This window comes from Diabrotica undecimpunctata, chromosome 6 (assembly GCF_040954645.1).
Source record: "Diabrotica undecimpunctata isolate CICGRU chromosome 6, icDiaUnde3, whole genome shotgun sequence".
In the NCBI taxonomy this organism is placed as follows: domain Eukaryota; kingdom Metazoa; phylum Arthropoda; class Insecta; order Coleoptera; family Chrysomelidae; genus Diabrotica; species Diabrotica undecimpunctata.
The window spans coordinates 5320992-5345876 of record NC_092808.1 but is presented as its reverse complement, the minus strand read 5'-3'; the positions used below and the strand labels follow the sequence as shown (position 1 = coordinate 5345876).

Here is a 24885-nt window from a genome sequence, read left to right as displayed (position 1 = left end):
CGCTACCTCTGCCATCCCGCTGGATTATATGCCGGCTGTTGTTTTAGTCCAGCATCTTCAGTGATCGGTTTGTGATATCATCTAGCTTGCATGTGATTGCTGTTGGGCTGTACTGCTTATAGTATAAGAGTCTCTTTGCTATATCCACCGATGTCCCATAAGCTGTCACGTCCAACACCACCTTCAGACTTGCGTCGGTCATGCTCAGACAGCAAATCTAAACATTTTATAGTAACCGTTTTCATAGATGTGCATTTTAAATGCACCAACTTCATCCAAATACATCTACATACAAGATTGGCCAATTAAGGATCCTGGATAAAATTATTATAAAGATTCTAAAATTCTGAATATCGAAAAATTATGTACAGTCTCCACCAAATTATTATAGAATTTATTATCTGCATGGCATTATGAACTCGTTTCTATTTGATGGCATGACTAACAAAAGCAGGTAGCAGTAGCATTGTGTTCATCTCTGGCTGCATTATTTGTTTATGATAGATACTTCTCGAAACCTAACGATACCAGTCAAAAACAAATGACTTAAATAAAACATAATATCTACTTATCTCGAGATGCAGACAATTTTTGCAATCTTATTCTAATTTCTATTTCCAAAGACTTCAACATTTAGTAAACACTTTATTATACAAAAAAAAACATACACAAAAATATTACAATATTTTACAGAACATACACAATATTAAATTTTATATACATGCTCTCCTTTATCCAGCTGCTTTTGCTAAATCTCCCAAGAGTCTATCTATAGCCACATCTCCCACTGTTTGTCTAAAAAGAAGTTCCTCCAGTCCTCTCCTAGAAACGGACTGAACAGCTGGAAGAGTGAGCAGCAGTTTGCCGAATCTTCCTTTGTGGATGTTTTGTTTCTGAGAGCAATATTCGTGTAGCATGACATGGGTTTGGTCTTGAAGAAGTTCTACGTGAGTCGGCTCACACAGACCTCTGCTTTCTAAAAAAAAATTTTTATTTATTTAAAACACTTATTTTACATCAACCACGCAGTGATTCATGTTAAAATTTGTGACTTTTATTCTTTCTATTAGAGGTACACAGTTTGTTGTCTTTTTAAAAGAGAGGATGCCATGGTGGAAAATTTGAGAGAAAAGAGGAGGTTGTTTTTGAATTGAAATTTTGGCAATGTAGTTTAGTGATAATTGTTGTCACCTTATGTTTAGAGGTGGCATTTTAACTAGAACGTATAGACTACTAGTGGGACTGATTCTAAATGCACAAAATGCCAATCTCAAAGCTGTAGATTGAATACTGTTAAGCTTTTTTAAGGTAGTTTTTCTTGCGGCGTTATAACAAATGGAACCGTAATCTAGTTTACTCCTAACGAGTGATTTATATAAGTTTATTAATATTTTAATTTGCGCCCCAAACTTTATTAGACAGAATTTTAAGTATATTTAACCTAAATTGACAGGAATTTTGTAGTTTGTTGATATGCAAGCTCCAATTTAAGGTTCTGGTAAAAAATAAACCTAGAAAATTAACTTCTGATTGTTTTAATGATAAATTATTTAAAGTTAGGTCAGTTGAATACCAAGATCTGTTTTTATTAATAATTATGTAGAGAAGTTAAACCCAGTTCTAATTTCACGAATAACACTATTGATAGCAATTAAGAATAATATTGGACTTACTACCTATGGAACCTTGAGAGATTCCATTTTTTCATCCAGCTTTTAAGGCCATTTATCCTAATTTCTATTGATCGATTATTTAAAACATTATTTACAAATGCTAGTATGTTAGCTCAAAAGCTTGGCTTATATCAAAAAATATTGCAATCAGTTTTTTGTTGTTTGCAAAAGCTTCATTAAGTGAGGTTTGTAAAGTAACATGGTTGTCTGACGTCGATCTCCCTCTTCGAAAGCCACTTTGACAAAGTGAAAGGAGATTATTATTCTCCAAGTGCCATATTAGGCAAAGGATTAAAAATTTTTCCAAGATTTTACACATACTACAAGTAAGTGAGATGGGGCGGTAAGAAGTGGGCTTATCTTTAGGTTTATTTGGCTTGATGATGGGAATTATTACTGCCTGGGAGCAAACGTCAGGAAATTCTATTCTAAAAAACAAATAAATCTAGTAAAACTAGTTTAGCTGTAAAGGGTAAGTTTTTTATAAATATTGTTGGTATGTGATCTGGTCCAGCCGAGGTGTTTTTTAAATCAGAAATAGCAAATTCTAATTCTTGAAGAGTTATGGCGATGTTTAAAGGATTATTGATGTGGTTTATGGTGATCATAGAGGATTCTATGGTTTTCTTGTGCGTTAACTTTACCTGAAGTATAATATTATTATTGCTAGAATTTTGTCGATAAACATCAGCAAATGTTTCTGCAATAGCTTTGTTACAAGTAATTAGTGTTTGACCAAGAGTTAAGGTGTTTATTTGTCTAAAAGAGTTGGAACTTATGAGTTTACGAATTTTAGACCAAATGACAGTTGAATGGGTCGATGAATTTATAGAAGAGACAAAATTTTCCATGTATTTCTTTGGCTTTTTTTCATGATATATCTCGTTCTTGCTCTAAGTTTTTTAAAATTGAGTAAATTTCCTTCCGTATTATGCTTCTAAGTTTATTAAACGCGCGTTTTGTTATAGATAGAGCTAGTCAGATTTCGCTGGTCCACCAAGGCACTGGTTGTCTATTACAAAGTTTAGTTTTACCGATATTAGTTAAGGTTGCTTCTGTTATGATATTATTTAAGGACCTAATGTCCGAGTTTATGTCACTGCCTAACTGGAAATTTACTTTTAGATGTCGATCTGATCGGAATTCCAATTGGCATTCTTTAATTTCCAAGATTGATTTATTGGGAATTTAGGAGATTGAGATTTATTAAATGTTACATGAATGGGGAAATGATCATTGTCATTTAGTGATTCTAAAGTATTCCATAAGGGATAAGTTGATAATGATTGGCTACATAATGTCAAACCTATGGCGGAAAATGAGCCGTTGTAAGAATTAAATCGGGTTGATTTTCCATTATTAAGTAGTATTAAATCTGAGGAATCAATGAAGTGATTCATTAAGTTACCGAATTTGTCAGTTTTATTACTTTCCCATGCCGGATGATGGCAATTCATATCACCTTAAATTATTTTTGGGTTTGGAATTTAATCTATAAGATTTCTAAATTCTTGTAAATCGAGATCGCTATATATTTGAAAGCTTTACTTACCTGCTTTAAACAGAACCAAGGCTTTTAAACAAGCATGTTCAGTATGATCTACCCTTAGTAAGTTTAGTCTTGTTATGATTTCTTTTAATTTCCTTGCGTCGTCTTCCAAGAAAACCTGACGGGAAGTGGGAGCTACTACATTACTTAATAATATTGCTAGAAATAAAAAACGTACATTTTATATGGGAATAAACCAATAATAATTATAATGGGATTTACATTTTAAAAAAATCGTTTTAAAAAAAGTTCATTAATAATTTTTATTTAAAATTAATTATTTAAGTAATTTTAATTACCTTCGTCTACAGGAAATGCCCATTGTGCAGCTGTTAGCACAAACAGTTCATTCCAACTTTCTTCTAGGAGAATAGATTGGTCCCTGTATGATAACTAAAACAAAAAAGTTCTTAATCATTCCATTTTTTATGTAATTAGTTATTCCAAAGTGTTTTAAAGTCTTCCATATGTACCTGTAGAAATGATGGTATTGTCCTCGCCCATTTGATAGCTAAAAATAGCAATTTTGCTGCTGATTCGTAAACGTTTTCAGCAGGAAAAAGGTTCAAATACGGCACTTCCAAATGCCTTATAGCGGAGGTAGGTCTGCAAGGATCAATTGGTAATTCTAGACGCGAAGATGATTCTTCATGGATTGACCCTAAAATAAGATAGAGTTTATTAAAACAATTAGGAAGTTTATTAACCCATATTTCATACATCAATGAACAATTGGCAAAATGAACAAATACGTTGTTCAAAAAATGTTATACTCCGTTTGAAAACTTGTGTAGCACAACTTTTACGAGGCGTACATTAAAAGTTTTACACAGAGCCATCTAGTGAAATTTACTCGACTTTGTAAATACTATTTATGTAAATTTTGACATTTTATGTGGAAAACTATATTGAAAAAACATTCAATTTCGTGAAAAAATGGAAATCTATCGTGGACATTTTTGTGCGATAATTTTATACGATTTTAAACAATTTATTTTGGTTTCAAGATAAGATACTTACTTTAGACATAAGTACTTTTAGCAGACATTTCAGCAGAAACTTTCCCAAACGCAACAAGGGTCAAATTTCGGAACATTTTGAATGAATTAGACTTCGTTTGGGAGAAGAGTTGGTATTACATTTCTATATTGGATCTTTTTAGTGTTAAAGGTTGGTACTACCTGTGCATGACAAATGTGTCAATGAGTCGACAAGTAGTTCATGTAGTAGATTTTTTCCCACACGCTTCCCTAGAAGAAGCACGATAGAAAATCTGTCCTTGTAGAGAAAGAAGACTGTTTTAGTGGCTCAAAAAATCAGTGAATAAATAAAATAGATTTTAGAACATAGTGTCCAAACACAATAAATTTACAACGCCTACAGGAAACTGAATAAAGAAATCTCAGTGAGGTTGTTATATAAAAAGACCTACAATAGAAAAGACGACACTTGACCCTACAGAACCAGTTGGACTCAAGCTGGAAAGAGTAGAATAATGTACCAAGAAGTAAAATACAAGTATCCTAGAATAAATGTCCAGACAATGTTACACAAAAGATGACAAAGTCAAAAGGAAGTAGCTAATTTTTGAGATGAGACAATGAGTAAATAAATAAAAATCAACAGAAAGGAACAACAAGGACCGCATAAAATAGAAAGAAGGTATTTTCTGTATAGAAACATCGAAAACTATTTCATACAGCAACTATACATGGGAAGAAGATGTATTAACGAAAATAGATATATCCTAACCATCTTTTTAAATAAAAAAATGCGATTAAATCAGTTAAGAAACGCTTGACAAAGACCTTAGATTTTTCTTTTGATAAAGGCTTTGTCAATATATCTGCAAGATTAATTTCAGAGCAAATATATTTATTTATTTAGTTATATACGGCATCCATTTACTTACAATTTTTACAAAGTTACATCTTAAAAACAATAAATTATTAAAATAACAAACACCTCAGAATAATACAAACATATAAGAATAATACAGATGTACAACCAACTTATTGTAAGATACTTTTTAGTTGATTTTTAAACAAACTAATTTTAGAGTCAAAAATATCCATTTGTCTTGGTAGGCTATTAGCACTCCAGACCAATCGTGTAGTTGGTTCATTGATACCATAATTAGTGTGGTGAAATGGCACTGAAAAGATTTTTGATTGTCTGTTGCTTCTATTAGGAACTTTAAGACTAACAAGCGATAAGAGTTGAGGACAATCTATAAAAGCATTGATAACTTTGTGTAAGAAACATAAATCTAACAATGTCCTCCTTGACTTAAGTGTTGGTAAGTTAAGACTATCTCTTACCCACTGATAGTCGTATTCCTCTCTCCTGTATCCACTCTTATAGGCTGCTACCCTCAAAAATTTATTCTGGACTCTTTCAATCTGTTGAATGTAACAGTGGTATGATGGGGACCATACAACTGATCCAAACTCCAGAATGGGCCTAACGAGACCACAATAAAGTTTTCTAAATGTAATCAATACACTCTAAATATAATCAACACATATCAATTTGAAACCAAATCTTGTATATAATGCTTTTTAATGTCAATGTGCTTAGCACGTTTAGAATTTTCAAAAGACTGACACACTGCTTTTTTACTCAAATTATCAATTAAAAGTTTTGATTTACCCTGTACATTAAAATCAGATGAAATACCTTTTAATTAAATCAGTTCTTGAGCTAAGGTAGCCGCAGCTGTGTATTCAACTTTTGCAGTTGAGAGAGCAACACGGTTATCAATTTTATTTGATGCCCAATCTGAATCTGAATAACAACCTAGTTCCCACGGTTTCTTTTTATATGTCAATGAAAAATTTTGTGTCTCTTTCAAATATCGCTGTACTCTTTTTCCTGCTTTCCAAGTTTGTTGTGTTAGTTTATCAAGTACTCTAATGAGATATGAAACGGCGAACATAATATCAGGTCTAGATGTAGTTGCTATATACATAAGACTACCTATAAGTTTCCTATAAAAGAACATCAATTACCTCTAGAGTGATATCTATCTGAAAATTTGTTTCCATTGGTGATGCGACACTTTTACAATCACTCCTACCAAATCAACTCAGTACCTTTGATATCATTTTGGGCTGTCCTAAAGTGAGATTACCACTTTATCTTAATATGTTGTCAAAATTCATAGAATGGTCTTCCAGTTTTTGATTTCTTTTACACTTCAAAGTCAATAACTTCTTTTTTAATGTAATCTTGGTAAATATATTTTTTCTTTCGAAGGGATTCAAGTGATTTCATCATTTCTTTGGCGGTTTTTGCATCTTTTATAATGTCTAAATGTTTAACTGTCACACATTGAACTATAATGGATTTTGCTTTTGAATCGTCATCTGTAAAATTTTCTCTCTGTGTTGAGTCTAAACTTTCAATCGCTGGTAATACTTTCTTCTCTTTTAATAGGATCTTGACACGAAATTTCCAACTATTAAAATTCTCTCTTGCGAGAATAGAAAATTGTTGACCCGTAAACATCTTCCAAGGTAATCACGTTTTCTTGATTTATACTTTACTTATTTGTCAAGGAGTCAGCTGGACCCATAACCTTTTCAATATTTAGTTTATAAATGGAAATAAAACGAAAGATGGGAAAGTAACAGGAAGCGATGAAATACCAGTCGAATTTTTAAAAGTTTTTAACGAGAACAACCTGAATGTAGTATTAGAACTGTTTAATAAGATATACGATACTGGTCAAATTCTATCGGACTGGTTGAAATCTACATTTGTGCCCCTTTCCAAGAAAGCGAATTCTAAGACGTGTAGTGAATATCGCCTTATAAGTTTAATGAGTCACACCCTTAAAGTATACTTGCGTATTATCCATTCCAGAATACGAGCAAAATTAGAACACAGCATAAGTAAAACACAGTTCGGTTTTAGATGCATTTAGAACACATTTAGTTTTGGAACTCGAGAGTCGCTCTTTGCAATACAAGTCTTGATTCAAAAATGTCTGGATCAACAGAAATATGTTTACGCCTGTTTTATCGACTATGAGAAAGCATTCGATACTATCAAACATGACAAACTCATAGAACTATTACATCTTACAGGACTTGGCACTAAGGACATCCAGATTATAAAAAATCTATATTGAAATCAAACAGCCCACATGAAGAATGAACATATGGTGAGTGAAAACGTAACCATTTGTCTTCTTTCGCCACTGCTTTTCAACCTGTATACGGAACAAATATTTCTAGAGGCACTGGAAGAGTACAACGAGGGCATCAAGATTAATGGCGTACCAATAAGTAATTTTCGATATGCAGATGATACTGTTATACTGACCGATAATATCGAAGATTTACAGATGATGCTAAATAGAGTAAATACAATTGGCAACCAATTTGGACTGAAGATCAATAGAAAGAAAACTAAATTTATGGTGATCAGTAAAAAGAACATTCAACATATCGACCTGAATATTGAAGCCCAACGTATTGAAAGAGTACACCGATTTAAATATCTGGGATATACAGTAAATGATAAGTGGGACCCAGATGTAGAGATTAAGATCCGAATTGAAATAGCAAGATCCAAATTCATCAAAATGAGAATACCTTGGACAGACAGAGTGACCAACACAGAGGTATTAAGACGAATGGGTAAAGAGATGGAATTGTTAACAACTGTTAAAAGAAGGAAAGCGTCATACCTGGGCCATGTGTTCCGTAATGATAAGTATAGTCTGCTACAGCTTATTGTGGAAGGCAAGATTGAAGGTAGAAGAGGTTTGAGCAGAAAGAAGAAATCGTGGCTGAGAAATTTGAGAGAATGGTTTCAAATACCAGAAGCTGCGAACATAATACATGCGGCACAAAACAGAGAAACCTATCCGTTTGATGGTCGCCAACCTTCGGTAGAAGACGGCACATAAAGAAGTTTAGAAATGACAAAATAAGTATATTATTAATGGATTATTTCTTTATTATTCAGAACAACATATTACAACCATCTTGTCTCACTTACAATTATTATAGTCGTTGACTTTTACGAGTCATAAGTACACTGTAGTCAATCTAAACTATTGTACCAACCTATACTATATTTATGGAATACTAAAATACAACATTGGAGACCTTACGAAAGTAAACGACCAAGAGGAAGACCACAGATGAGATGGGTTGATGACATTAAAAGAATAGCAGGAACAAATTGGAAATATGTTGCTCAGGATAGAGACCGATGGAAGGAGTTGGCAGAGGCCTATGTCGAAACATGGACGACAGAAGGCTAAGAAGAAGAAGAAGAAGAAGAATAGTATACTTAACAATTTTAAGTGATTTTTTAATGATAAAATCCAAATTTTTACACTACTCACCTTCTTCTGATGATTTATTTTGAGCAATTTCTTCCGAACTGGATACTTCATCATCTTTAATGATACTGCGTGGAGACCGAGGCGAGGAGGTTGGATTTGTCATATTACTCTGTTGTTTCTGCATAGTATAAGGTGAATTTGAAATACCTAAAAAAATCAAGAGAAAATACAGAGATATACATTTACCAAAATAAAACTTACTGAGACTTGAGTGCATCCCTGTCGGTTGTTTCCCAAACGCCCCCAATATCGAAGCTGTAGGGTAAATGAGTCCTTGATGGAAATAATGTCCGGGAATTTGGGACATCATAGGGTCCAGTAAAGGAGGATTTTGAATCTGTAGTGGAATACCGCTGATGCTGGAAACATTACCGATAGGAGAAAATGAAAACGGTCTCAGTCTGGCTCCCAGTCCAAGGTGATAATGATGTAGGGGCGATGGGTGGCTGGTGCGAGGAGCTCGTTCGTGTTGAACAGCTGAAACAATATCTTTGTAATATCTTCCAAATCATTCGAGGAATTTTGTAGAGATAAAAAAGTTACTCGGTGTCTTCAGCAAAATTTTAAGTATAGAACTATAGCATCTTCGTTTTCTTTACATTTCTCGCCTATTGGAAATTTAATATCATCAAGGCTAGTCTAATCGTATTTACAGCTGTTCTAAACAGTTCGTTGCTGATGGGACCACTCTCGCATTTTGATTTTTGACGATAGGACACTCTAATCAAAAGATATCGAATTTACTTTTAAGTTGATACAAATTTTATTTAAAAAATTGAATTGAGGACGTGTCGTCAGTTCTTACAGTTTTAGTTATGTTCTGTTTTGTTTCTTTCGAAATCTGATTTTACTTTAAAATGAGTAAGTACGATCCTGTCAACTTTATTGTCTTCACCTTGTAGAAAAAGCTTAATGACAATTTTTTTTAAATCGGACTGAATATGCAAAATCTCATATTAAAGTACTATCAATTAATGCAATGATATTAACTCCTTTGCTTTATAATGTATCAACTATTGATAAAATGTTTAACAAGTCGAATGTGCACCTTTGAAAGTACTCATATTTAAAATCTAAATAAACTCACAAAACATTTGCTGATGTATCATGTCAAAATTTCATTATATTGCTTAAAATTTTGGATCATAATGAAAATATTACTCTCTACTAAGCTCGTTAGTTGGAATTATTAAAAATGTAATTGAAATTTGAAGATATGGTAGTAGAAAAATATATTTATTAACACAATGACACATTTGATAACACATTTTGTCGTTTTCTGTGTGTGGCTTGAAAACTGCATAACTCTATCTATCTCTTAAAGTCGCACTGCCGCCTCCTTCCACCCCATGGGAATTTTTCCACCTGCTCTCCTTTCGAATAGGAAACAAAACACCAAACGACCAACCCTCCAACCTCATAATGTCAGGCATCGACTCCTGGTGGTTGTCGAGAGTCAACATTGACGTCGTTTTAGGGGACTGCTTTATTCTTCTTGTCAAAATATATTTAAATATTTTTTGTGTTGGCAGAAATTTGTAAAAATTCATTAAATATCCTAATTTTATATTACTAAAGTAGTTAATATATAATGACTGGACACTTACTAATTATCGTTTCTTTTTATTTTCTTCCGCTTTCTTTTTTTTTATGCTCAATACTGAAGTCTTTAATAATTTCACATTGTTCCACTTTTAGCTAAGATTAATTTAAATGACGAAATAAAAAATCGTTAGACAAACTGTCATGACTAAAACAAAAAAGATATTTTGTTTAATATTATACAAGAGAGCGACGAACAAAACGATAAATGTCTGGATGAAATCGTACGGAAAGTAGTGCGTAACACGATGCCGAAGAGACGCGAAACCAGATGTTGGAATGGTGGCGACGTAGGTCACATTCACCGTAAATTGCAAAAAAATAATACAACAGTTAGAAAGCTAGAACAGATCGAACACAGGGCTGGAAAATGTTATTCAAATGCTGATGTTCAGTCAAAACGGCCATACAGTGCAAATTGTAATCACTGTCTTAAATTAGAAGAACGACTTTGCCCCGTGGAACAAACCACCGTCATTAATGATCAATGGCAGCCTCAACAGCTAAAAGACGCTCAAGAAGATGATCCATGTATAAAAAGAGTATTGTATTGGATGCGTCGAAGTGAAAGACCTTCTTGGCAAGACATTAGTGCATGTAATCCCGAAGTCAAGTGTTACTGGAGCCAATGGAATTGCCTAGTGCTAAAAGATGATCTTCTGTATAGAACCTTTGAGAACGATGATGGTACAGAAACTAAGCTTCAATTGATTGTACCTAAAAGTAAAGTGTCAGAAGTATTGCGTCAGTTACATGACGGTGCATCAGGTGGACACTTTCGTATTACGAAGACTCTGCAAAAGGTTCGAGAACGGTTCTATTGGGTGAACTGTAAAGATGATGTAAGATAATGGTGCCGGAAATGTGAACTGTGTGCAACCAGTAATGGTCCAGTTGGTAAAAATGGGGCATCCATGAAACAGTACAATGTTGGTAGTTCTATGGAAAAAGTAGCAATCGACATTGCAGGTCCACTTCCAGAAAAGAACGATGGAAATAAATATATCCTGGTAGCCATGGATTATTTTACGAAATGGACTGAGACCTATGCGATACCAAATCAAGAAGCTGCTAATGCTGCAGAGGTACTGGTTAAAGAATTCTTTAGCCGATTTGGTGTTCGCTTGAAGATCTACTCCGACCAAGAGTAAAACTTCGAGTCAACCATTTTCCAAAACGTTTGTAAATTGATTGGTGTCCATAAGACCAGAACGACTCTCCTGCATCCTCAATCAGATGGAATGGTCGAAAGGATGAACCGAACGATGGGTAAAGACCTGTCCAAAGTTGTATCAGAACATCAAAGTGAAGTTCGTTTGCCCTGCGACCTAGAGTTTGGCTGCAGACCTTCCGAAGAACATGTTCCAAGCGAAGATTATGTCGACCGCCTAACGTTAAGGATGAACAACATTCATGAATTTGCCCGACAACACATCCAGTTAGGGAGTGACAGAATGAAAGATCAATATGATTCTCGATGCAAGAATGAAAGCTATGAAGTAGGTGATCTTGTTTGGCTTTATAATCTACAACGTCGTCGAGGCTTGTCTCCTAAACTGCAAAGACAATGGGAAGGTCCGTATGAAATTAAAAAGAGAATAAATGACGTAATATACCGAATTAAGAAGTTGCCGAAAGGTAAACCAAAAGTAGTTCACATAAATCGTCTTGCACCATATGCTGTAATGAATTTATGTCAAATTGCGCAGAGAGAAAGAGTGCTAGATTCGGCGTGACCACAGAAGTTCAGCAGGATCTTTTTAGTGTTCCGCATAACGTCTCTCTAGCCCACTGTGTTGCCCAAGATCTTGAGATGACTAAAGGAATCTCATCCGTATTTTATAATAAATTCGGTCGTTTGGACGAGTTAAAAAACCAGCAGCCTAAATTTGGAAGAGAACTGAGATTAGAAGATGGTCCTCGATCTTTGCTGTATATGGTGACCAGGAAGTCGTATACAGACAGGGCAAGCTACGAGGATATATGGCGTGCTCTAACTAATTTGAAGAATATCGTGTGCAATTATGACATCAAGAATTTGCCCTTGCCTAAGATAGGCCATGTACTAGAAAATCTGGATTGGAAGATTGTCAGAAGCATGCTTGAAGTGATCTTCCGAGAAACCGGTGTACGAATTACTGTGTGTTGCATTAATCCGAAGAGATCGTGTCCTTCAAAGACAGTAGACTGTTATTTCCTTCTGAGGTGTTCATGTAGAGCTGGAGGGTCCTGTCAATTCCGCCATCCTGGGCCTACATATAGAGTTACTGATCGGGACGCTTAGTTCTAAGAGGGGAGCAGTGTTACGAACATGCATTCGGCATGGCCCATGTAACGATTGCATCTCGAAAGGGACGAGAAATTTACAGATAAATCGAGCGCGGGAGGGATCGACCCGTCAAACAAACGAATTAGAGGTGGAATACTCCAGAATATTCTAGTACATAATAACTTGTATATATAAGTAACGATGATTGAAGAGTTTAGTTGATAAGATATTTTCATGCTGTAAACTTATAAATAAATGTATTTATATAAATTAGAACCGCTCGTTTTATTTAAAAACGGTACAATATAATCTTTTAATTCACATAAAAAAATTTAAAGAAATAATATTTCTTGAAAGACAATTCTTTGCCTTGATTTAATTTAAAAAAGAAAATACGGAGAAGAGATCTTTTATTTAAATACAAGTCCAAACAATTTGTAAAGGAATTTTAATGAATTTGTAATTTTAATTATGTGCATTACCGCATATGATAAATAATTTTGATTAATTGTAAAAATGACTTTAAATATTTGTTTTTGGATGCTGTTTTAATAAATTATTTAATAGTTTAGTATCACAAAATTATTTGGTTTAATTTATTTTCCTATTGTCCTTCCTTTCCTTAAAGGAAACTGCTTAAAAAATACTTTGAAGCCACTTATTATAATTAACGATAAAAGGAGCTCTGAGATCAAATTTTAATTAAAATTAATTTACTTGCTTTTGCAAAATTAAGCCTAAGGCATATTAAATATCAATTAAACATATAAAAGGTCCAAATTTAAAATTTATGCAAATATATATATATATATATATATATATATATATATATATATATATTATATATATACCTATATATATATATTTACGTTTGAATGTACGTCAATGGTGGCTTGTTCATGCTTCTAATGATGATTACACAAGTCGACAGAGAACATTGAGCTATGAATTTTTAATGCTTTGACTTCTAGCTTGATGTTGCAATGGTCGCGGCCCCCATTGGTGGGGAGAGAGGCTAATTACGATCTAAATGCCACCACGTGCACCGCCTCCTTCGACAGTTCCATCAATATTTACTCGTATTTTATAATGAGCGGTGTTACGCCAGTGTAAATAAGTGTTTTATAAAAGTTCATGAAGGTAAATTATTAATAAGAAGGGAGCGTATGCGCATAAAGGAAAATTTATGTTGATTTTTTTTAAACCAAATAAATATAAATATATTGATATGGACACAAAAAGCTAAAATACAAATAAATATACAACAGAAACGAGGAAGAGTTGAAGCAACAAAGGAAGAAGCTCAACAGACCTGCATAAAAAAATAAACGAGGATACTGGGAAAAGAGGTTACAAGAAGGTGCGGCAATAGCTGATTTACTAAGAGAACTAGAGAGGTAAAAAAAAACCAATGAAGAAATACAATCACAAACCGGACTGGAGCAAATGATCAATGAGGCCGAAATAAACGAACCATCAGATCAGGGAATAGAGGAAATATTAAAGCAGCTGAAGGATAACAAGAATTCAGGAGAAAGCGGTATCACAGCAGAAATATTCAAGGAAGGTGGACAGCTATTGCTCAAACGAATAACCAACCTAATAAAACGAATTTGGAAAAATGTGAAATTGGTGGAAAAATTCATCCATATGGCCAATTCACAAAAAGGGAGGTAAAAGCCTGTGTCAAAATGATAGAGGAATCGCTGTTGGTATTAGATATGGCATAGAAGATATTGGTTTATTAATAAGAAACCGACAAATAATGAATCTGAAATAATAGGTGAATATCAGGAGGGGGGGGGTTTAGAAAAGGCAGATCTACAATTGATCAGGAAATCTAGGTTTGCACGTTCTGTTTATAGACTTTAATTAGGCATACGACTTAATCGACAGAAAAAACTATACGAAGCGAAGGATCTGTCAAAATTCCCCACTAAACTTATTAAGTTAGTGGAAATGACCTTAAAAGAAACATTAAATAATGTGATCCTGGAAGGAAGTTTATCAGAGTCCTTTACGGCAAGCAATGGATTAAGACAAGAAGATCCACTATCCAAAACTTTCTTTAATCTTATCCTAGAAGCTATGTAAGTGTAGAGACAGATGGTATAATAATATACTACAAGAGAAAACAAGTTATCACTTTTACAGACGATGTTGCATTGATTACGAGATCAAAATCAGAATTAATAAGAATATTTAAAAAAATGGAAACAATATTGAAAAAGTTTGAACTGCGCATAAACGAAAATAAAACAAAATACTGTGAAATGAGAGCAAAGAAAATGGAACCCGAAGGTAATTTAAGAATAAATAGCATAAGTAGCGAATATTGTTTTGAAAAAGTGGATCAAGTCGTATACCTTGGAGAGATGATTACAAATAGAGCCGAAAAGAATAATAGAAAAATAGAAAAAAGAATTACCAAAGGAAGTAAAACTGCCATGGTAGTTGCAAAAATAAAGTTGCCATGATAATGTATATTTTTGTACACCGTCAGAAAGTAGAGGTTCACCGATTTTTTTAAAAAATCAGATATTTTGGCATGAGAATTTTTTATTAAAAATTTGGCTGGTGATTTTTTAATATTAAATCCAAATAAGGGTAAAGATAAATATTTTAAGTCAGAACCGTTCAACCCAAGACAACCTTGTAATCCTCCAAACTCATATATCAGAGGCCTTAAACAAAAGACAAGAAGTCGTAGCTGCCATATTTGATATTGAAGGTGCTTTTGACACTATAAGTAGGCAATGTATATTAAACAAACTTATCCTTCTTAATATTAATGGTAATATATTTAACTTCATACGAAATTTTCTATCTTCTAGATCGTTCAGAGTCTCTGTCAACGGTATTTTATCTTCTACTCATACTCAAACTGATGGCGTACCTCAGGGATCGGTACTAAGTCCTACTCTTTTTAATCTAGCAATAAGTGATTTATGCTCTCACCTCATTTCCCCTATTAAACATATCATGTATGCTGATGATCTAGTAATTTACTGTCATGGACAAAACTCTTCTACCACCTCGAAGCTTATTCAAACTGCTGTTGACACACTTTTAAAAAAAACTAGTGACATGGGGTTATCTTTATATCTATGTAAAATCTAAAATTATAAACTTTAGTAGACGTCCCCCTTCTCCATCTCCACTTATTTTGATCAACAATGTCCTCTTCCTGTTGTTAAACAATGCAAAATTCTCGGATTAACGTTTGACTCACGACTAACTTGGAAGCAACATATATTTGCAATAAAAGGAGAAACGAGCATAAGACTAAACATAATAAAAACTCTATCACATCATTATTGGGGATCTGACGAAAACTCACTTCTTAAAATATACAGATCACTAATACGCTCCAAGCTAGATTATGGTTGTCACATATATATATCCGCCTCCAAAACATATATTAACCTTCTAAACTCAATTCACAACACAGCCCTTCGTCTTTGTATTGGCGCTTTTCGATCTAGTCCTGTAGATAATCTTTATTGCGAAGCTAACGAACCTCCTCTTTGTCTAAGACGAAAACAACTGCTACTCTCTTATGCAGCATCGGTATCAGCTAACCCCTCTAATCCAGTGCATCACTTATTTGTAATGTCCACGTATAATTTACACAATACCAATTTCTTACCACCAATAAAACCTATTCCACTAATTTTAGCACAGACACTTAATGATATCTCTCTTACACATACCCTTCCTCTTTATCTCCCTCCATCTCCTCCTTGGATCATGTCCACGTCCAAATTTAACACCTCGCTCACCAACTTCGATAAAAATAAACATCCGAAAGAGATCATTATAAATGCATCTAAAGACATTATAGATACAAATAAATACGACCTAATATTATACACGGATGCCTCAAAAAATGACACAGGAGTAGGCTGCTCTGTTACAACCTCTCATTCACTAATTAAGTCATCACTTATACCAGCCATCAGCAGCGTTCATACTGGCAAATTATTTAGTATATTGCAAGCTTTTAACCATATTATATCTCCACCTAATAAGCAGGTTGCCATATGCACAGACTCTTTAGCATCAATCTATTCTATCAAAAATATATTTACTGATCATCCAATCGTCCAAAAGATCCTAGACTCTTGCCAAATTATCTTGTCCCAAAACATAACAGTTACCATAATGTGGCCGCCATCTCATATTGGTATAGAAGGCAATGAAACTGCAGATCACTATGCTAAACTTGCTACAGCATCACCTGAAATCACCGATAAAATTCAAATTTGTAAGGACCTAAAATCATATATTAAAAGAAGAACCAGACTCCTTTGGCAGCAGTATTGGAACTCTAACCGTTCGATCTTACACGAAATACAACCGTCAATAACCAGTCAGCCTACATTTGAGTATTCAAGACGAGATCTCATTGTGATAAGACGACTTCGGATAGGACATTCAAAACTCACACACGGCTACCTAATGTCCTCTAGCATCCGTCCCTCCTGTCAAATCTGCCAATCGTATTTGACAATCAAACATATTCTCACTGAATGCCATCAACATTCGGCCAGAAGATTACAATACAAACTCAAAAGTGAAGTACGAGATATCCTAAACAACCCCGACCAAATAAAAGCTGTGCTACAATTCCTTAGAGATGAACACTTATATCAAAAAATATAATTAGATTTTAATTTAGACATTGTATAACATATTATTATCATTCCGTATTATTGTAACATATTCTTAATGTAACACTTAATGTTTGTGTAATGAAAATTCATGTTATAGTACCTGTGTAAGTGGCCATAGTAGCCGAGCACGTTAAAGTTGAAACAAAAAAAAAAAAAAAAATATTTTAAATTAAAAAAATAAAATTTTTTTATGAAAGATACAAACAAAAAACCAAAAACTCCGTTGTTTGAATTTTTGCATAAATTTTGAGTTATGTGTAAAAAGTGTAAATACAAAAGTTAAGTTTATCCTTTGTTCATCCCGTTACTATTATTTTGGTCTCAAAAATTATCAGTCCTGGCCTACATGTATACACCACTTCTGCAGAACACGAAGAAAAAATAGAACAATATTGTGCAGTAAACAGAACTAGATCAAAAATTAAAATATTTAAATTCCACACCATACTTCAGTTGTAATGTTCCTTGATTACTCTATATAATTATTAGTTAATAAACATTTTGTTTAATATAGTTGATATCTCCTAAATTGTGTTGAAATGAACATAATCAACAAAGATGTTCTGCCTTTATTCGTCTCGCCCCATGAACCCTCGGCTATCAAATAAAAGGGTCCTTTTGACACTTCAACTGTTACCACTTATCATGTTCACACTTGTGTTTATTTATTTTTTCTGCTAATGACGTCCACGGATTTCTATTTTACTTATAATAAAACATAGGGGCGGTTATTTCGTAATAAATAAATGAAAATATAGTATATATTATTTGGTAAAGAAAAAAAATGTGGTAGGCACTTCGTATCTACGTATTTTATTATCTTTTTTATACACAAAAAGTTGAAAGGTCTATAACGCAGTTTGAAAAGGTCCACAACGCCAAACTATGCGATCTTTCTGCTCTTTGGAGGACAGTATACAGAAGTTTGCTATTTATACATCAATTTAATGTTACAAAAATCTCATAAATAATAAATATACAGACGGATAGTTTTGAAAAATTACGTATTTATTCAAATATTTTTTCCATGCATGTCATAGACATATTGACGTAATTAGTAATTGATATCAATATTTTGCCAATGAATTAAAAATATTCCTGATTTTAAATGCAGTGGCGCGAATTTCTCGAAACAGTAATGTTTAAGCTAACAGAGCAGTGGCGTTCCAAAAAATACTCATGATTTATAATTGAAAAATAATATTAGATTGTACTTGGCAACATTTTTGTATATTTGAAAAAACACTTATTACAGTATTAATACTCGTTACTAAAACCGTTTTTATTTATAAATATTATTACTAATATAACATATGAATAGAAGATAAAGGAAACATTTGTGAGCTCATAATATAATGTTATACAATATTATTTAATTTTCTAATCAGATAAATTCTTTCGCATAAAAGTAAAAAATTACTATTTAAATTTAAATCGTTCTCGATTAGGAGAACCAAGTCAATAAACCTATTTTAGCCTTCAATTGTGGCTTATTCCCATTAAAAAAGTAAAAATGATGGTCATTCGGTTTTTAAATTCGTTTGCTTAATTTTGGCGATTCATCTTGTCATAGAACGGGTACTATAGTCTAGGCGGGATCTGTTTTGGATTGGAAATTTTCTATAGGAAGCTATTTTTTTGCTGGAATCCCTTCAGGATGTGCCCAATATCGATAATCACGATATGCGCCAGTCGCAAACCCTGTGCTAAATTTTTTATTTAACAAAATCTGAAAACAATTTGAAAATTTCTCATTTTTTTGCTCCTATTTTCGTTTATAATTCGGAAAATCTTGATCCTAGAGAAAAAATTATAAGAAGTTAAAAGTTTCGTTATTCAATTTTACACAATATTTCGTTAGCTAGAAATTGAAAATTTAATGTTTATTGTTGAAAAAATAGCAATAATTGGAAAACAAAAGTACAAAAAAATGAAGTTATTCCTTTAAATGTTTTCGACATTCTAAACTTGACTTACAAGCTGCATGTTCCGCCTAGAAAAACCTTTTAATATGTTTAAAACGTGTGCTAAATTTTGTTAAGATCAGTCGGATAGGTTTTGCATAATAATTTTGCAACCCAGGCTACTGGAAAAAATCGCAAATTTTCAAATTCATAGTAGGCCCTAAATAAGGTCCTAAGATAGTTGCAAATTTTTTTACACATAAAGGAAAGCTCAAACTTTAAAAAGCTTTTTGTAAAATTAAAATCGGTTCACTAGGAGAGCCTAGAAATTTTTTAAAAGTTTTAAACATTTTTTAGGCTTATAAATAAATTGAATAACTTTACGAGCTTTAAACATATCAATTTCAAAATTTATACACTTAAAGAACATTAAAAGACGCTTCCTAAAAAAAAGATACATTCGGCTTACTGGTTGCCGAAATATTGAAGGTAAAAGTTGGCATACATTCATAAAAAAGGCAAATAAAAAACCGTTTTCGCGTAAAATGTCGCTCGAAATGCATGAAAGGTGGTGGTGGGGGACATTCACTCAAAATGTGAATCGGCGAGTTGAAAATCATAGCGCGCTAAAAATTGCATTATCTCGGCTTCTTGTTAACCAATTTTACTCTTTTTTTTGAATCGATGTCTCGGACGATAAGGATTTTAAATATCATATTTTCAAATACCATTTTTTAATGCAAATTAGAAAATTTGCAATAAACAATTGTATGTTAAACAAGTAATTGCATTTTTTTTGAGCTTGCAATTTATACATTGAAGTAGTACTTCACTATACTATATGTTTTTATTTCAACAGCCGAAATTAAACTGATGGTCCCCTACTTGATACTCGCCGATTCACATTTCGAGTGAATGTCCCCCACCACCACCTCTCATGCATTCCGAGCGACATTTTACGCGAAAACGGTTTTTTATTTGTCTTTTTTATGGATGTTGCCATGAAGCGCATTACGTAAAACTTTTCATATAAAAAGTACGTGACAAGACGAGGGTATTTGTTTAAAAACGAGCCCTCTATCACTTATGGTTGGCAAATGTATGCCAACTTTCACCTTTAATATCTCGGCAATCAGTAAGCCAAATGTATCTTTTTTTTTTAAAGCGTCTTTTAATGTTCTTTAAGTGTATAAATTTTGAAATTGAGATGGTTAAAGCTCGTAAAGTTATTCAACTTGTTTATCAGCCTAAAAAATGTTTAAAACTTTTAAAAATTTTCTAGGCGCTTCTAGTGAACCGATTTGAATTTTATAAAAAGCGTTTAAAAGTTTGAGCCTTCCTTTATATGTAAAAAAATTGCAACTATCTAAGAGCCTTATTTAGGGCCTACTATAAATTTGAAAATTTGCGATTTTTTTCCAGTAGGCTGGATTGCAAAATTATTATGCAAAACCTATCCGACGGATCTTAACAAAATTTAGCACACGTTTTAAATATATTAAAAAGTTTTTCTAGGCGGAATATGGAGCTTGTATGTTAAGTTTAGAAAGTCGAAAACATTTAAAGGAATAACTTCATTTTTTTGTACTTTTTTTCCAATTATTGCTATTTTTTCAACAATAAACATTAAATTTTCAATTTCTAGCTAACGAAATATTGTGTAAAATTGAATAACGAAACTTTTAACTTCTTATAATTTTTTCTCCACGATCAATATTTTCCGAATTATAAACAAAAATAGGAGCAAAAAATGAGAAATTTTCAATTGTTTTTAGATTTTGTTAAATAAAAAATTTAGCACAGGGTTTGCGACTGGCGCACATCGTGATTATCGATATTGGGCACATCCTGAAGAGATTCCAGCAAAAAAATAGCTTCCTATAGAAAATGTCCATTATGGTCTGAATTTCTACAGATCCCGCCTAGTCTACTATAGTAGAAGTGATAGTAAGAATGCAGTGCATGTAAGATAGGCAATGTATTTCTTATGGAAGAACGGTCGACCATGTTGCCGGTTTGTCCCGAGCAACGTATCAGGACCGGATTTAAGAATCATAGCACTGGAATATACGTGCACACAATAATTGCCGACGATTGTATAAAAGACCATCATTATTGTTTTAACTAAACCATGATTCAATCATCGATGTATAAATAAGATAGTTACATTGTCGAACTATACAATAATATGAAGCAAAATACTACAAAAAAAAATAAAATATATCAAATACTCATTGTCGATAGCTTATCTATATTTATCAATTTTCAATAGTTTCCATTGTAAACACATTCTTAGGGATATAAAGATTATTATAAAATCATTAAGAGAAGCGAATTAGTTTTAATCCCCATTGTCTGTACAGGACATTAGATCAACAACTTGTTGGGAAAAACTGTGAAAGCTCAGTTCCATTTCATTTTCGCCAGCGGATAAAAGTACCTACATCATGAAGCTGTTGCCAGTATCTGTCGTGAATTTCAAACAGGGTATGACTCTTAGTGTACAAGTAAAACATGAGGTGTTAAATGTATTAAACAATCATGTGAACTTAAAAAATGGTGACAGCGTGACTATTACTGTGGAAAAGTTTTCGTAAATGTGCGATGTGAATGTTCGCAAAATTAATGACATCCGCGAAGAGGCCCAGCAAGGCGAACTGAAACCGGTACAAAAAAGAAAGAAAAACAGTTTCCAGTCCAATTCACGTGAGACCTTACGATGAGGGAGTGAAATCTCGAATAAAGAAAATTATCCACCATTTTTTTTTTTTTTGGAAAACATACCACCAACCATCGACAGCATAATGAAAAGAGTGAAGGATGATGAGGACCTACCAGCTTTTTCAAAAACTACATTTCGTAGGCTACTAAATGACATGGGTTTTGAATATATTAAAACCGGTCGAGATTCGATAATAATGGAAAGAAAAGATATCATATCCTGGAGACACAAGTACCTCAGACAAATAAAAACATTAAGGAAGAAGGATAATGTAAACCTTGCTTATACCGATGAGTCTTGGACTAACGTCGGTGCTTCAGTCAAAAAGGAATGGAGGGATACAACGATCAAAAATCCACTAGATGCCTTTATAAAAAGGCTCTGTATTGGACTGAAAGCTCCAACCCAAAGAGGTCTTCGGTTTGTCCTTTTTCATGCTGGAAGCGAAACTGGTTTTGTAACATAGGTCGAATTAAGTTTCTTGGCCCAGAAGGGAACCGCTGATTACCACGACGAAATGGACGAGGATCTATGTGAAGAATGGTTTGAGAAGAGGTTAATTCTAAACTTACCGAAAGACAAAGAAAACGTTGTCGTTTTGGATAACGCGTCATACCACTCCCGCAAATTTGATTTCCCGTAAAAATTGTGGAACAAATGGCAAATCAAGGATTGGCTAATCGAAAAGAACATTTTCTTCGATGAACATTATCTAAAAAGTGAATTAATGGATACTGCGGCCGCATTTAGAGACGAGTACGATAAGTACAAAATTATAGTGCTATAACTAATACTAAGATCCGCGACCCAAATAAGGCCCGATTCTAAATAAGACTCATCGATTGTTCTTATTCAAAAAAGCGAAGAATTCTCAAGGAACATGGCAAAGAAGTTATTCCTATTAAGGCCCACCATTTAAGTCCCACGGGCCTTCATTGGTGCCTGTAGATTTTCAGCAATATTTATTTATTTAAAGTCAGTTTTGATAACTGTATACACCAGATTCTTTTTAAATTATTTTTTTTTAATACAGGTACATAATTTTGTTGCAGATTTAACCAGTAAAGAAAAAGCGCGCTCTTTGGGGCGAACAACAGTTGAAAAAGCACTGGCAGCTGTAAATAGTGGTATGTCTGTAAGGACTGCTGCGGTGAGATACAAAATTCCCCTAGAACGCTTCGTAACCACGTAAGTAGTGAAAACACTACAAAAAAATGGGAAGGGGATCATATGTATTACCTGTGCAAGAAAATAAACTTTGTAGAAGAATCAGGCTAGCTATTGGTATGCCTTTGAATTGCAAATTAATTCGACAGTCAGTGTATTCCTTCTGTGTGAACAACCGTATCGAAACCCCATTTAATGATTTCAAAGGAATAGCTGGTTGCAATTGGTTAAACCTTTTTTTAAAACTCCATCCAGAGGTTGCAAAAAGAAAAACACAAAGCATAAACCCTGGAAGAGCAGTCAGAACAAATACGTTTGTAGTAAACGACTATTTCAGCAAGTTAAAAGAGGTGATGTCTAAATTGGACGTTTTTGATAAATTGAATTTTATTTTCAATACGGATGAGAATGGATGTCGACTTTCTCTTCATAAACAACAATCAGTCTATGCTAAAAAGGATCAAAAAGGATACATATGGTTGCCCCTGAACATAGTGAAAATGTTACCATAGTTTTATGTGAAAATACACATAAAATTCCAGTTGGTTCGACCGTTGAAATAACAGAGTTTGCAAAGTTTGCAGACACTACTTTGCAAAGTTCAAACCGCAAGGCCCCGTTTTACTAATTTTCAATGGAGCTAAGTCTCCCTTATGCACATATTCTTGATGCGACTGACTTACATGAAATTACACTTTTTTGTATTCCTAACAACACTACTTACCAGCTGCGAGCCTATGTACAAATCTTTATTAGTGCCTTTTGAAGAATATTGGGACCAAGATGTTTTGCTTTACTGAACTATGACAAAAGCTACCAAAGAGCGCACAATTAATAAAATAACTTTCGGAAAATATTTTCCAAAGTCTAGCCAAGAACCCAAAAATGTTTCAGCTGGGTTTCGTGCCACAGGCATATATCCGTTTGACCTCAATGTTATCCCGGAACAATCATTTGCTCCGGCTGAACTTTCCAGACGAGATAACGAAAACGCTGAAGGAACTCCATCACAATCGAAGACCAATGATAGTACCCAGACACTAATGATACAACAACGAAATGAAGAAAAATAATTTCCTCCTAAGAAAAAGTGTGACAAAAGAAAGATTTATATTTCAGATTCAAACACAACTTCAGTTTCCAATATCGTGTCTCTTCATAATGAATCCAGTAGCGATGAAGGTATTTTGGGGACTTCCTTTTAGGAAATTCTTCGAATCCCTGAAGTGAAAAAGAAAAATGTCAAGCCACGAACAAAATCTCTTAACTACACAGCTGTTACAGTAACTGAAAAGGAAATTAACAACTGCCTGGAGAAAGTTGACATCATGAACTGACTCTTTCAAAGAAATCTATCAATTGCTGATAATATATTTGAAAGTAGAAATATTAAATCTTGCAAGGAGACATTTATTCGAACACAAAAAATATTTTATCGAAGAAATGGCTGGTGAAAAGAACACAATTGTTCTATGCCTCTCTTTTTATCATGGTAAGCTGAACTCGATTGAGTTTATAAAGACTCAAATAAAAAGTAGTAAGATAAGAAAAATTAATGTGAGATCTAGACTCTAGAGTAAATGTTTCGGATGTTTTTTTTGGTGCTCATATATATATAATCGAACACCTCTCTACCCTAAGGTGTGAGGTAAATACAAATACAGGTTACAGATATACATTACATCTCAAATCCAATGAAAATACAGAATTTTTTTTTTATTCTATTCTGTGCACGAATTTTGTCCATTCTTTCTTGTTTTTTGCCTTATTTTGAGCTTCTGACCATTCCATTCCCCTACTTTTCAAAATCTGCCCTACTTCGTCATCCCAGGTTTTCCGTGGTCTGCCTCTGGCTTTAAACTTTTTCACTTTAGCCTTCCAGACTTGCTTAACGGGTCGGTTGTCGCTCATTCGGCACAGATGACCAAACCATTTTATTTGTTGTGTTTCAATAGCGTGTA

The 24885-nt window shown here is 33.5% G+C and overlaps 1 protein-coding gene across 1 annotated transcript in view; it reads right to left on the bottom strand.

Annotated features, from left to right (window-relative positions):
* Nucleotides 1–711: 711 nt before the first annotated feature.
* Nucleotides 712–24885, bottom strand: part of LOC140444716 (nuclear receptor subfamily 2 group E member 1-like) — a 62119-nt gene continuing 37945 nt past the window's right edge. Inside the window, exons 4-9 of the mRNA XM_072536480.1 lie at nt 8786–9061; nt 8585–8731; nt 3696–3883; nt 3522–3615; nt 3226–3381; nt 712–976 (exon numbers count right to left, since the gene is read on the bottom strand). Of these exons, the coding sequence (XP_072392581.1) occupies nt 732–976; nt 3226–3381; nt 3522–3615; nt 3696–3883; nt 8585–8731; nt 8786–9061 (1106 nt within the window). The 3' untranslated portion in view covers nt 712–731. The remainder of the gene's footprint in view (nt 977–3225; nt 3382–3521; nt 3616–3695; nt 3884–8584; nt 8732–8785; nt 9062–24885) is intronic.